General features: G+C 34.8%; 1 protein-coding gene across 3 annotated transcripts; it reads right to left on the bottom strand.

Moving 5' to 3' along the window:
* Window positions 1–9,905: 9,905 nt before the first annotated feature.
* On the bottom strand, window positions 9,906–15,253 carry LOC131653648 (stem-specific protein TSJT1-like). 3 transcript variants are annotated; one of them, XR_009299121.1, is made up of 7 exons: window positions 14,913–15,253; window positions 14,592–14,832; window positions 14,382–14,502; window positions 13,555–13,707; window positions 13,018–13,105; window positions 10,994–11,084; window positions 10,055–10,192 (listed from the first exon to the last, which is right to left on the bottom strand). XR_009299121.1 is itself a non-coding variant. In XM_058923902.1 (5 exons), the coding sequence occupies exons 1-5, from the start codon at window positions 15,122–15,124 to the stop codon at window positions 13,077–13,079; spliced, it is 756 nt and encodes a 251-aa protein (XP_058779885.1). In that variant the 5' UTR covers window positions 15,125–15,253; the 3' UTR covers window positions 11,145–13,076. The 3 variants fall into 3 exon arrangements, 2 of the variants coding, with proteins under 2 accessions (XP_058779884.1, XP_058779885.1); XM_058923902.1 differs by lacking the exons at window positions 10,055–10,192; window positions 10,994–11,084 and having other exon boundaries at window positions 11,145–13,105; XM_058923901.1 differs by lacking the exons at window positions 10,994–11,084; window positions 13,018–13,105; window positions 13,555–13,707 and having other exon boundaries at window positions 9,906–10,192; window positions 14,913–15,235.
* Between the last annotated feature and the right edge of the window lie 312 nt (window positions 15,254–15,565).

Below are 15,565 nucleotides of genomic sequence, written 5' to 3'. Positions count from 1 at the left end.
CTCGGATTGTGAGGGGAACCAGTATACATCATTGTGTTCTTTACTTTTCCGCATTTTATCGCTTTCATCACCATTACCAAGAAAAGAAAAGAACCATTCAAAAACCTTCAAACACTTAACCAAAAATAAGTACAAGTATTCTCTAAAACCGGATAAATTTTCAAAATCCTAATTCACCCCCCCTCTTAGGCGCACTCAATATACTTACAATTGGCATCAGAGCAAGTTATAGGTAACTTGTTCCTAAAGATCCAGAATGGCTTCCGCAAATCAAAATCCAGTTTTTAGAGATGGTGGTAGTAACAACAAGCCTCCATTATTTTGTGGTGAATACTTTGACTTTTGGAAAATCCGAATGAAGGCTCATTTAGAAGCACAAGGAGAAGAAGTGTGGGAGGCTGTCCTTCAAGGTCCTCATGTTCCTACAACTATTGTCGATGGCGTTGTATCAGATAAACTTAAAGCCTCATGGAATGATAACGATAGAAAGAAGGTTCTTGCTGACAAAAAGGTTATCAATCTTCTTCAAGGTGCTCTTAGTATGGATGAATTTTTCCGAGTATCGGCATGTACAACAGCAAAGGAAATATGGGATACTCTTGTAGAAACTCATGAAGGTACCACTGAAGTTAAAAGATCAAGATTGAATACCTTAAGTCAAGAATACGAACTGTTTAGAATGAAGCCCAGAGAAACTATTCTCGAATTGCAAAAACGATTCGTTCATTTGACAAATCACTTGAAGGCACTTGGTAAGACCCTTAATACCGAAGAACTAAATCTAAAGGTGCTTAGATCTTTAACAAGGGAATGGCAACCGAAAGTAACGACGATATTCGAGAAAAAGAATCTATCAAAGATGACTTCTGCAACCTTGTTCGGTAAACTTCAAGAATATGAAACAGAACTCGGAAGACTTGAAACACATGAAATTCAAATAAAAGATTCAAAAGATATTGCCTTAAAGACAAGAGTCAAGCATCATGATAGCAATCAAGAGGATGAATCCACTAGTGAAGAAGATGATGAGTTTATCAAAAAGTTTGAAAAATTTCTGAGAAAAGAAAGGAAAACGGAGATCATTAAAGAGGAAGCACCAACAAGGAAGATTAAATGCTTTGAATGTGGAGAAAGAGGACATGTCAAAAGTGAATGCCCTAAACTTGAAAAGAAGAACAAATACTTCAAGAAAAATAAAGATAAAAAATCAAAGAAAGCATATGTAGCATGGGATGACAATGAAATAAGTTCATCTTCAGATGAAGAACATGTGAATCTTGCATTGGTAGCAACACACCATTCCGATGATGAAGACAATGAGGTTAGTAATGAATTTTCTCCTTATGATATTGATGCACAAGGCGCAATAGATGAACTATTAAAAGAATGCAAAATTCTCTATAAAACTATTTCATCTCAAAAGAAAATAATATCATCTTTAGAAGAAAAGTTTAAAAAAGTTGAAAAAGAACATAAGGATGAAAAAGAGAAAATTATTAGTGTTCAAAAAGAGGATGTGTCATGCAAGAATTGTGAATCACTTTCTTTTCAAATTGTTCAATTAAAGAGAGTACTTGAAAGGTATGAAAAAGGACAAATTGGGTTGGAAGGTGTCCTTAGGCAACAAAGATTCCCTAATGATAAAAGTGGTCTTGGATATGCAAAGTCTAACAAACCAAGTACTAGTAAAACTATTTTTGTGAAGGCAAGTGAACAATTCAACAAATTGGATAAAGCACAAAAGGTTCATCATCATCCTAAAAGGTTTCCTAAAAAGAAACCATATGTTCCTAGATATAAAAGTAACCTTGTTCCTACTTGTTTTTATTGTGGTATTGTTGGCCATACACCTAATGCTTGTTATGTTAGAAACTTTAGTGTGGCAAGTGGACATTATGTGTGGGTTAAGAAGGGAACTAACTATGATGGACCCAAAGCACATTGGGTACCAAATCAAACTTGATTTATTTTGTAGGTTTGCTTCTGGACCACTTTAAATCTATGATGTTTTGATAAGTGGTGGTTCCAAGCATTTGATGGGAGACATAAACTAACTTTCAAATCTAGTTATAAAGTCCAAGGGTGATATCACATATGGAGAATACCTTAAAGGAAGAATTCTTGGCATTGACAAAGTTGGAGCACTAATTTTCATATCAATTGAAGATGTACTTTATGTTGAAAGACTAAAGCAAAATCTTCTAAGCAAAAGTCAACTTAGTGACAAAAGCTTCAAAATCTTATTCACCAAAGATGAATTTTTGATGAAGTCACTCATGAGGTAAAACTCATAGGCATATCTGATACTTTCATAAGTTTCTCTACATTTTAAAGTCTTTTCCCATCCTTTTTGCTAATGACAAAGGGGGAGAAGATATATATGTGTATGTGTATGCTTGTCTCTAACTATTGCAGCCCAAAAGTAAGATGCAAAATCTATATGAATCAAGGGAGAGATTTGATCAAGAGGGAGTTATCAAAGATAGGGGGAGCATTCACATAAGAGATTCAAGTTTTTTCATGAGATCCAAGCACTTCAAATTTCAATGGTTTGTCATCATCAAAAAGGGGGAGAATGTGAAGTCAAGACTCTCCATCTATTTTGTTTTGATGAAGACAAAGTAATAATCAAAAGATCATGTCAAAAAGTATGGAAAAAGCCTCAAGTGAATTTAATCAAATCAAGTACTCAAGATTCATCATGCGTAAAAGCTAGCATCAAAGAATTCAAGAATTATATTTTGAAGAATAACATTGATCTTGATTTATTAAGGTATAAGCATGCAATTTATATTGATAACTTAGTGCTCAATATTCTCCTAAATATTTAGTTGCATGCATGGTCCTTTTGGTTAAAATATCAATCTTTTCCTATATTTTAAATCAAAGTTGTTTGCTGTCAGGAAACCGATTTCCTGAACTGGAAACAGATTTCCTGTATTTGGAAACAGATTTCCTGAACTGGAAACAGATTTCCTGTATTTGGAAACAGATTCCCATAACTGTTTTTTAACATGGAAATCGATTTCCTATATGGGTAAATCGATTTCCAGTGTCAGTTTTTGAATTTTTAGACACAACGCTTCAGGGAAATCGATTTCCTATAATGGTAAATCGATTTCCAGCATGCCAGAGTCAAAAAACGGTATGTTTCAAATCTGAACGTGAACAATTTTAATATCATCAATCTTTGCACCTTTTCATTGAATCATACTCATTCCTAGGGGTGTTAAGACACTATATATACTCTATATTTTCATATTTGAATTTCACCTCTTTCATTACAATTTACCACCTTTTTGATCATATATTTTCATCATATATTTTCATACAAGTGTTTCATACTTGAACCTTCATTGAAACTTTTTCTACACATTGTTAGAAAAGTTTCTCATTCATACATAAACACTTGAGCACTATTATATCATTGTAAATTGTCTTGCTTGAAAGAGAAGATCAATCTTATAGATTGATATATGTTCATCAACTTTATTACTCAAATATTTTCCAGATTTGGTTTGTAAATTCTTGTTGTCCATGATTGTTGGAAACAAGTTAGTAGAAAGGAAAGGATTGTTTTCTTGTTCTACTTGGTTGGTTGTTCTTGTTGTCCAGGATTGTTGGAAGCAAGAAAGTCATTAGGGGAGGATTGTTCTCTTAATGTACTTAGTAAAAATCCAAGAGGATTGTTCTTGGTGGTTTTGTTAGAAGATTGTAGGAGGAGTCTTGGTATAGGCTTGTACAAAGATCTAACAATAGTAAAATCTCTTTCATGTTGAAAGGAGACTGGAGTACTCTCGGATTGTGAGGGGAACCAGTATACATCATTGTGTTCTTTACTTTTCCGCATTTTATCGCTTTCATCACCATTACCAAGAAAAGAAAAGAACCATTCAAAAACCTTCAAACATTTAACCAAAAATAAGTACAAGTATTCTCTAAAACCGGATAAATTTTCAAAATCCTAATTCACCCCCTCTTAGGCGCACTCAATATACTTACACTGATACCTCTCTTCGGGCGACCTTGAGTCATCATCTTCTCACAATGTGGCCCCAAGGCATCGCCCTAGGAAGTCCTTTTGCAAATTTATCACTACATAGTCCCTCAGGCGTGAGACCTTTGGTAGAAGGCGAAATGTTTTTTGCCTCAACTAATGGGAGTATCCCGAGGGCTGGTGTCTCCCCTTGCGAGGTTTTAGTTGACTTTGGGAGTCCAAGCTCTACTAGATACAATAATATGCGGTCTGAGTGGCGAGACGTCTAGTCCCTCAAGCGAGGTGTTTTATCTTTTTAGGAGGTACTTTCATCGAGCCCTCTTGCAAAATTATGTTCCTCAATCTCAAGGAACAGATGTTGTAACACCCTTCTAAACCCTGCGACAATTATAATAATATTCAGAGTAAACATGAAACAAGGGTGCCACAATTATTAAAATAAACCAAATCATAAGTCATCTGTCATGCTTTATTAGGAACGCATCGCCAAAATAACAAACTCATGTTCAACACAGCGGAATTATTTCGAAACGGAATAGCATAAACATCACCAATGCATAAACCAATAAAACATAATCCAAAAACCAACAAAACAGAGTACAATAATTAAACTCTAAGTCTGGCGTTCCCCAGTGTTACAAATCAGAGCATGACACCGACGCGAACTAACGGACTAGCCTATAAGCTATCCTCACCAAATCAAGAGTCGCTACTCCTCAATCTGAAAAATGTCAACAGTAAGAGTGAGTCTCATTCACAATTAACAAGTGTTATTAGCTCATAAAAATAACATATCATAAGTTTATTATTCACCCAATTCTAATATAATCAGATTTTCAGAAAGTATTCATCAACAGCAACAACAGATACATCACCAAAATATAACACTGAAAACTATCCAATCATGTTATAACAATATGCATAAGTAATGTACTGACACTATGCATGTGGTACCAACATGGGATTAACCCATCTGACCGATCCAAAACATCACCAAGATACGGCCCTACCGGCGTAAATTCCACACAATGGGAATTATGCCCTCCACTGATCCAACACATCACCTGGATTCAACCACCAAAATGATTTATGAATGAATGCACACATATAACATACTTACCACATCACCGATTTGATGAACGACATCGTCTCATCATAACTCACCATTATCATCCCCAACAAAGTATGTACATGTCTCAACATCATTCAAAACAAATCATTCATCACCACAATAATCACAACAATTACAACATAATCACAATTATACATTTCTACATTCAATTATACATGTCAACAATACATAATTCACCCAAGTCATAAATCGAGAGTTTAAAATAACATCGATCCCCTGCCTATTTCATCATCCCATAGAATATCTCATGAGCTTCACCATGCTCGAAACGGCACCAAAAACAGATTTGAAAGTTATGAAGTTTAGAAACTAAATATTTTTCCAAAAACTACAGCGTAACCAGTTACGGTAATAGCGTAACCGGTTACGTCCACGAAATTATTAAAAATTTTCAGAAAACCTTCAGTGTAACCGGTTACGGGAATAGCGTAACCGGTTATGCTTGACGCAACTCTATTCGCTATTATTCTAAACAGACTGTAACCGGTTACATAAACAGCGTAACCGATTACGAACCTGAAAAATTCAATTTTTGGAACGTAACACTCAACGTAACCGGTTACATAACCGATTACGGTCCCTCTTGCAACAATGACTGTGGTTTTTGACAACATTTCAGCCCTTTTACTCAATCCAATTCGTACCAGTTCGATTATAACACAATTTTAGAGCTACTTTCAGAGGTTTCATGCCAAATTATCATGCAACAAGTCTACCTAACATCACCAATCAATCACAAATATTCAATTGCATACAACCTATGAATTTGAGCCCTAACTTCCAAACCCTAACACTTAACATACATCCCAATTGAACCAAATAATACACAGATTCAATCCTATCATCTACAACCCAATAATAAATGATAATTGGAAGAGTCCCCCCTTACCTTATCTTAGTTCTTGGATTCTTCCTCTTTCTCTACTTCTGAAATTTCACGCTCCTGCTCTCCTCTATTTTCAATTTTCCTTCTTTTCTTATTTTATGAAAATGACTATTAACTTTAGCAAAAGGTCTAATAACTAGCACCCCCTTTTTACTAAACACGACACTGGCCCAATTCTCTTATTTTTCTTAATTCTTCAATAATCTAATAAAATGCCAAATAATTCCAATAAAATTTAAATTCTAATTAAATTAAATAAGGGAAAATATGGGGTGTTACAACTCTCCCCCACTATAAGAGTTTTCGTCCTCGAAAACATACCTCAAGTAAACAGTTCAGGATAAGAGTCCTTCATCTGACTCTCCAGCTCCCAAGTAATATTACCACCTACCGGTCGTCCCCACGCTACTCCGACCAATGTTATCTCTTTGCCACATAATTTCTTCAACTTCCAATCTTCAATCCTCACAGGTAAAGTCTCAACCGTCAAATTGTCTTTCACATGTACATCATCCACTTGGATCACATGAGACGGATCCGCAGTATACTTCCTCAACTGAGATACATGGAATACATCGTGCATGTTCGTAAGCATAGGCGGTAAAGCAATACGGTAAGGTACTTCTCCCACTCTTTCCGTAATCTGAAACGAACCAATAAAATATGGCGTCAACTTCTTTGACTTCAACGCTCTACCTACACCAGTCATAGGAGTCACTCTTAGAAATACATGATCTCCCTCTTGGAATTCAAGCGTCCCCCTCCTCTTATCATGATAGCTCTTTTGACGACTCTGAGAAGCTTTCATCTTCTCTTGAATTTATAAAACGAAGGAACCTTTTTCTAGCCTAAGTAGACATCATTAGAATATAACCATCATTAGCCTGACATAACATCACGGACTCTGTTTGTGAGTATGCAAGTCAATGGATCATCTTAATTAATTGGTCTTTCCAAAGACATTTTAATAATTTGCATCATTAATGCCACTCTTAATCTTTTAATTAGACCCTTTGATAAAAAAACCAACCATAAACACCATTTGAATGACCAGAATTAAATTCAATCTTAATCCCATAAGTGACATCACCTTTTCACTTGGCACCACTTTTAACTACTTCTCTCTAACAAGCCTCGTGCTTAGGAGACTGTGGACCGTTTCAGTAAAACACTTCACTTTATAGGCCCTGTGCTTTAAAAATTATGGACTGCCACGTCTCTCATTTGACCATTTTTCTCTTCCATGCCTCGCATTTGAGGGACTATGAACTATCGCGTCTCTTGCTTAACCATTTCACCATTACATGTCTCAAGCTTGAGGGACTATGAATTGTTATGTCTTCTCGCTTGACCATTTCACCTTTATAGACCTCATGTTTGAAAGATTGTAGATGATTATGCCATAATTTATACCTAATAAGTATAAATATTTTAACCCATTAACTCCCTAACTCACAAGAAGGACATAAAGTATTAAACGAGAGTGAAGGGAAGGTCACGTTGTAGACACGAGGGTGAGCTTTCCACGTCCCCTGCTTTAAAGAGGTTGACGTGTCCAACACGTTCTGAGCAACTAATGGGACATTTTTTGTCATAACCAAATAATCTCAGGTGTTCGTTATTGACTAACCATGTCTTTTATATTAAAGGGGGATTACTCATCCATTACTCACAGTACTTGGTCAAGGCCTGACTGCATACAACCAAAGTTATAGGATAAAGAATCAGTCTCTATTAGGGAGACAACAGAGCTATGAATACCTAACTCAATAATTTGTTCGATCCATCATTTATTGATGTATTAGAAATCGAAAAAAATGTTAGCATGATCATTCGTAGACACAACCGCCTCTGTTGTATTCACCACAAAAGACACAACACGTTTCCGGAACACTAGTTAAGAGATTAAAAAGATAAATAGATTATTTTTTAAAAAATTAAAAAGATTATTTTTATAAAAAAAAATATCTGTATTCAATATATTAAAAAGAAAATATTGTGTAACATAAAATAATTTTTTTATTTAAAATTCGTATCCAATTAGGGATGTCAATGGGGCGGGGCGGGGACGGGGGATACATTCCCATCACAATCTCCGCCATTGAATCTATTCCCCATCCCCGCTTCGGATCCCCGCTTCGGGGGGATTTTGTCCTCCATCCCCGTCCCCGTGGATCCCCGCGGATCCCCATGGTTCATGCGGAGATCTATAAACATGATTTTTTTTATATATTATTTTAAACCAAATTAATAGTAAAAGCTTCAAAAACAAACCAATAAATATATTGTTTTTACAATATTTAATCCATAATATCGAACAAAATTTTCAAACTAAAAAAAATAAAAAATCATTTATATCACTCTTTTACTAACAATACGTATATATTTTAAATTTGTGTATAAGATTAATTATATAAAATGTCAAATAAACTTCCATAATAATTTAAAATTATATTTATAAATTAAGGACATTATGCTATTTTATTCGGGGCGGGGACTCCACGGGGCGGGGGATATTTACGCCACCCCTGTCCCCGAAGTGCCTTCGGGGAGACTTTGATCCCCATCCCCGCGGGGAAAAAATTCCCCATCTTTGGGGCCCCAAACGGAGAATCCCCACGGAGATCCCCGCTAACGGAGGCAAGTTGACATCCCTATACCCAATGCCCGGCATTACCCATTTAACAAAATATTAATTTTGATAACAATATGAAACCCGCCATTTAGTTGAGGGTCTATTTGATATTGATTTTATAAATTTAAATTATAAAAATGGTCTAACAGGTTGGATCATGAGTTGTCTCTTCGTTACGTTCAACGACTTGTTCAATATATTAGTTATTTCCTTTTTTTTCTTTCTAATATTAAACCTTATGTATCATTATTTTTTGAACGATTACAATTTAGTTATAATTACATTAAAAATGACAAAAAAATTGGTGTGACACTGTCGCAGACACTATTTAATAATTTCATATTTACATTTATATTGAATCAAAATCAAAATATTGATATGTAACAAACATGCTAGATGACATTATTGACACAACACTAGCAAATGGTGAACAACATTTAAAAAAAAACACTAAAATAAATAAATCACACAACACTATTCATGTCCAAAAAACATTTCAATATTCCATGTTACTCAGAAGGGAAACAGAAAAACTACACAAGAAAACCGAAACAAGACAAATTCAAAAGGATGATAAGATAAGGCAAGGTAGGTGGTGGTGGGGTTAAGATTCTTATTTGTTAAGGATTTATTTGTTAAGGATTCGAGTACCTCTTATACTCGTTTTTCTTTCTATTATAACATCATTGCTTATAAGTTATAAGAAAAACTACTAACAATATGAAACCCGCAATTTATTTGAGGGTCTATTTGATATTGATGGTATATAATTTAAATTACAAAAATAGTCTAACAGGGTCATGAGTTGTCTCTTCGCTACCTTTAACGACTTGCTCATTATATTAGTTACTTCCTTTTTTTCTAATAGTAAACCTTATTTATCATTATTTTTTGAACGATTAAAATTTAATTATAATTACATTAAAAATGACACAAAAAGTTCATTCCCATTGGTGTGGCACTGTCACTGACACTATTTAATAATTTCATATTTACATTTATATTGAATCAAAATCAAACTATTGATATGTTACAAACATGCTAGATGACATTATTGACATAACACTAGCAAATGGTGAACAACATTTAAAAAAAAAAACACTAAAATAAATAAATAACACAACACTATACATGTTCAAAAAACATTTCAATATTCCATGTTACTCAGAAGGGAAACAGAAAAACTACACAAGAAAACCGAAACAAGACAAAATCAAAAGGACGATAAGATAAGGTAAGGTAGGTGGTGGTGGGGTTAGCTAGGAAAGGAAAGTAGTAACATTAATAAAGTAAGGTACATTTTTATTTTACATTAAAAACCATAAAGTTTATTTATTTACAAATTTAACCTCTAATGTTGTTCCCATTCCATCCAGTTGGATTGACTACCAACTCTTGGAATACTGTTGACTCTTGAGAATTTATCAACCTTAAAATTGGCCCCACACATCACTCCTTCACTGTCTATCCTTGGCATTGCCTTCAACTTGTTCATTGGATGCTCAAAGCTCATCAACCCTCCTTCACTATGAAACATACACCCTACAATATAGTACCCCCACCAACTCTTCAGAAATTGGAATAGTTTTAGAAAATACAAAATCAAAAACAGCCGCGACAAAACGGTATATGTCAAACGGAATATGTCATACCAATATCATTTTTATCACAAAAACGGTATTTGAAAATGTCGATACCAATATTGATACAGTTACTATTATTCATCGTTTTTTGATATAACAGTATCTGAAAATGTCGATACCTACCAATATTGATACAGATACTATTATTCATCGTTTTTGTGGTAAAACAGTATCAGCATCATAAGATGTTGATATTATACAGATACCATTATTTATCATTTTTGTGATGAAACTATATCAGAAGACGTCAATACCGATATTGATATTCATCATTTTTGTGATAAAATATAAATTGTGATTAATTCATAACGTGATGACTCACTACAAAAAAAACTCAGATTTACCAGGTGAAAGCCACCCCGCAAATACCAATTTCACCCTGCAACGCAACATTAGCGAGGTGGGCTAGCCACCTCGCAAAAACGTTAGTCGCAACTTTTTGCAAGGGGATAAGCACCCCGCAAATTTGCCAGGTGTTTCTCACCCCGCAACATTGCAAGGTAAAAAGCACCCCGCAAACACGCTTTCCAAGAGGTAAAAAGCACCCCAACATCTATCATCCTTAATTAACACAAACAGCCCCTAATGATAGAAAAAACAAAACTAATGATTATCAAAATATCAGTTGAACATTAAACAAGTGCAGCAAGAATAATCAAAGCAGTGAACATTAAAAAAGGCCAAAACTAATGATTATCACCTCACCAAATGCTGTCCAACAAGTGCAGCAAGAGTGACTACAGCAACAAAGTAAAGAGCAGCAAGATTGACTACAGCAACAAAGTAAAGAGCTGCAAGAATAATCAAACATTGAACATTAAAAAAGGCCAAAACTAATGATTATCACCTTACAAAAAGACAATTAGCTTCCTCATCAAATGCTTGATGAAGACACTAGAATCATACCATGAAGTATTAAATCTGACAGTGGTGTATATATAATGTTGAAACCCTTTAAACTTCAAGAGCAAGCTAATTAGATCAATCGGAGTAAAATCCTACTCTTGAGTATCACATATTTTTAATAGTACTCAAGGTTTTAAAAAACGGTCATGATGTCAAAACGGTATCACCTGTACTAGTTGAAATCGCAAAAGTCTTTACGGACGGTGTGCCGGTTGTTTAAATCCTTGATAGTACTATTGCATAGTGCAAATGGTTAACTTATTAATGATGGATTTCATTGGATTTCACACAGGAAGGATAGTTTTATTACACATAGAGCTTTCTGTGATGCTTTAGCAGAAGAGAGTGCAAGACACACCTCATGGTAACTCTGCTCTAAACTGATCATGGGTTCCCGTTGAAGGGTATTGAGTTCTCATGGCAGTGGAATGTTGTGGAGAATGGTGTTCTTCTGCTCTTAGCTGATCATGGATTCCAGCTGAAGGAGTTCTCATGGCACTGGAATATTGTGGAGAGTGGTGTTCAGTTGGTAACTCTGCTCTTAGCTGATCATGAGTAATGAGTCTTTATTTCCCTAGAATGCTGTGGCAAGCTTGTAACAGATTGGTGGTGAAGTTTAGGCTCAGTTACCCTAGAATATTGTGGCAAAGATTGCTCAAACTGATCATGGGTTCCAGAAGATGGATACTGAGTTTTCATTGCACTGAGGTGTTGATATTTAGGCTCATGAGATTCCATCACACCGAAATGATATGTGTCATGGCTTGTTCCAGAGTAATGTTAAGGTTTTGGTTCAGTTGGTAGCAGTTCTGGTTTAAACTGGCCATGCCTTCCAGCAGAAGGATATTGAGAATCCGCCACGCCAGAACTCGGTGGCATGTGTTGAGGTGTGAAATGATCATGGCTTGTAGCAGAAGAAGGGTGTTGAATTTGTGTTGTAGTATTAAAAACTGGTGTAAATTGATCATGGTTTTTGGGGTATTGAGCTTTGATTTCAGAAGATATTTGTGGTACCAACAACTCTAAATTTCAAGAATGAAGAGTCAAATTTGATGAACACACAAACTAGTTTGTCACATGGATTCATATCACGTCAAAATCTAGCTGGTTTTCCACATGAAGGGTTTCGTGATCAGCAAAAGCCAAGTTTATCACTATGGTTAAACCATGAAAATCAACAGAATATTAATCATCAACCATATAATTCAGTTGATAATATTTCATCATCTGTTTTTTGTGATATCATGCAAATGGCACAAACTAGTACTACTCCAATGTCAGCTACTGCACTTCTTCAGAAAGCAGCTCAAATAGGTTCAACAAGAAGCAGTACTACTAATAATAATCTATCTATTTTCAGTGGAAGACAACTTGACGAGACAAGCTATGCGAGTTTGCAATGAAGTGTTGGGCAAGGCTGTTGATAGGCTTACCAAATCTGATGGTATATTTGGACAGTTTCGATCTACAAGACACATTCAAATTGTATTTCCTTAAAATTAAGACACAGTTCTGATGGTATATTATTTCCTTAATTAAGACACATTCAAATTTGGTCCTTGGATTTTTTAAACTAAATGTGTATGTATTATTTTTTCTAACTATTACTACTAACAATTCGGCACTACAAGAATTATATATGAACGACAAATACGAATGACAAATTAAACTAGTTCAGCACTACAAGAATTATATATGAATGGCAAATACGAACGATAATTGTATGTCAAAAGAGCTGACATTTGTAAACAATTTCAGAAACTATGCATAAGAGTAATTCAGAGCTACTGATTCAATTCAAGTTTTACAGATTCATACCAAGCCAAAACACTTCAAGGCCAATGTCAATTTATTGTATCACTCTAACTCTAGCCATCTTATTTCGCATCCATCCGAGAGAAAAGACCTGCAATCACACATCAAAACCAAACCTCATATCAGCTCCAAACTCACACATTCAAATTGCACAAAATAATACATACACATTCAGTTTAAAAAATCCAAACATTCAAGAGGCAAGACATTCAGAGAACATCCACATTATCCACTATCAAGTGTATATACCCAGTAAAAAACAGTGAAAGTAATTAACCATTCAAACTCCTTTTCTTCCCCACCCTTCTTACCAAAAACATTGCAAATCTATATAATTCTCGTCGTTGTTAGATTAAGTTATAGTGACAGAAATGACAACCACAATGAAAGAAATTAACCATTGAAACCTTATATAGTGACAGAATAAAAGATAAAAATGGAGTCTTTATTATACTACGAAGTTCATTTCAACCCTTTCGACGAAATCGAAAGTTGAATTAGCATGAATGTTGATAAAATGAAAATGAAAAAAAAAAATACCTGAACCCAAATGTTGAATCCCTAGAAAGGAACAAACAATTGTATCTTGTGAGAAGGCTTGAAACGAGATTGCAACTTGTGGAAGGTTTGGAAGGAACGATGCAGCTTGTGAGGTTCTTGTTGGGTTAAAGGTTCTGTGAATATTTTGTTTTTCTTCAGTGAATGATGCAAGTGTGGGAGGCAGAGTGGAAATGGAAAAATAGAGAGAATGAGAACGTGGGAGGTGGAGATGAAAAGGAAATATTAAATAACATTTGCCAGGTGCGAAATACCCTACAAACTTTATTTTCATTGACACTTGCGGCATGTTTCTCACCCCGCAACCTCTTTGTCTGACACATGTACCTACCACTTTCTATCATTATTAATTTCCAGATTTATTTTTTTCAAAATTTAAAAAAAAACCTTGCGGAGTGGTTCTCACCTCGCAAAGTAAAATGGTGTAGAGACTTGCGGGGTGATTGGCACTACGCAACTTTTGTGTCAGTAAAATCAACAAAAAGTCACCTGCTACCCTGACTTCTCAGTAAGTGTAATATTTATTTTTTTAAAAACTTTTTTAAAAATTGTTGCGGGGTGTTTAACACTCTACAACGTTTTTTTCCAAAATTTCAAACTTCCCTCCCTCCGTTGCGAGATAGGAAAAACATTTTTTATTTATTTTTTTAGAAATCTGGGTTGCGAGGTGGAATGCATCCCGCAAGTGCAATATTTTGCGAGGTGTTTGTCACCTGGCAAATTCACCCGGCTAAACAACAATTTTCTTGTAGTGACTGTAATTAGTTTATCTGTATTGATCGAAATTGCAAAAGCTAAAAAATTGGTACCTGTTGGAAAAGGAGCAAAAGATTTAGCACAACCTTCTTTGACAACATCTAGATCATCAGAAATAACAACAGATCCATCAGCTGCAATACCCCAGTACAACTTCACTCCACCATCAGAACCCTAACAAAAAAAACAAACATCATTGATTTTGATTTTTGAACAATTGTAACAAAAAACATTGATGGATATCAACATGAATATATATGTACCAGTGCAGCAAAGACAGTGCCAATTTTGCTGTCATAAACAACAAAAGCAAAACTACCATCAAGTTCCTTAACAACTTGATCTGCTGGATATGGACCACGGTCACGAAGTGTCTTATAAGCTTCAATCACAAACATGGCTTCATCAGTACCCTTTGACAAACCATATTGTTTGTTTAGTACTGATAAATTGTTCAAACTCCCCAGAAATAAACAGTATATGTCATCAACTCCACAAAACAACCTGCAAAAATAACATCCCATGTTTCAAAATGAATCACAAACATTTACCAAGAAAAAATGAAAAAAACATGATTAACTAACCTTTGATGAACAGAAAAAGGGTTGTCGGGTCTAACATAAGCAAGAACAGAAGCTTGACCAAAACTCATGGAACAAGTGTTATGAGGATGATGAGAGAGAAACTCTCTGAGAGTTTCTTCAGGAAGCTTAGGTTTCTTTGAACCTTTGTATGATGCTGGACTATTCAGCTCTTCTGGTGGATGAGCAAAAGCTTTGTGAAAAATTGCCAACATTTTTTTTTATTCTTCACTGAATCTTACAGTTTCAGAAAATCAGTTTATTGAATTTTGATTGAGAGATTAAAAATAGAAGTAGGATCATTCATTATTGTGATATTTATATGGTCATATATAGGTACATAGATATTTACATATACTAACACCTACCCCATGGTGAATGAAAGTGGTTAAGATGAACTTGTCTTGTTGCATAATGTTGAAGTGGGTCCTACTTTGATGGATAAGTATGAAAATCCAACAAGTATTCTTTTTCTTGATCTTATCTAACAATTTTGTTTCAATGATTTCATAGTGAAGTTCATTTGCTATTTCTTTTTCCTTAGCGCCTCTGTAATAAAATATCTCAATGACTATCAGTTCAACTAGATTAAGAGATGATGAATTCATTTACTTAATTAACAAAAAATGTGATTTGATTGCGTATAATTTTTATGA

The sequence above is a fragment of the Vicia villosa genome, linkage group LG2 (assembly GCF_029867415.1).
Source record: "Vicia villosa cultivar HV-30 ecotype Madison, WI linkage group LG2, Vvil1.0, whole genome shotgun sequence".
Classification (NCBI taxonomy): domain Eukaryota; kingdom Viridiplantae; phylum Streptophyta; class Magnoliopsida; order Fabales; family Fabaceae; genus Vicia; species Vicia villosa.
The sequence above is the reverse complement of the archived record's forward strand: the minus strand, read 5'-3'. Positions and strand labels throughout refer to the sequence as shown.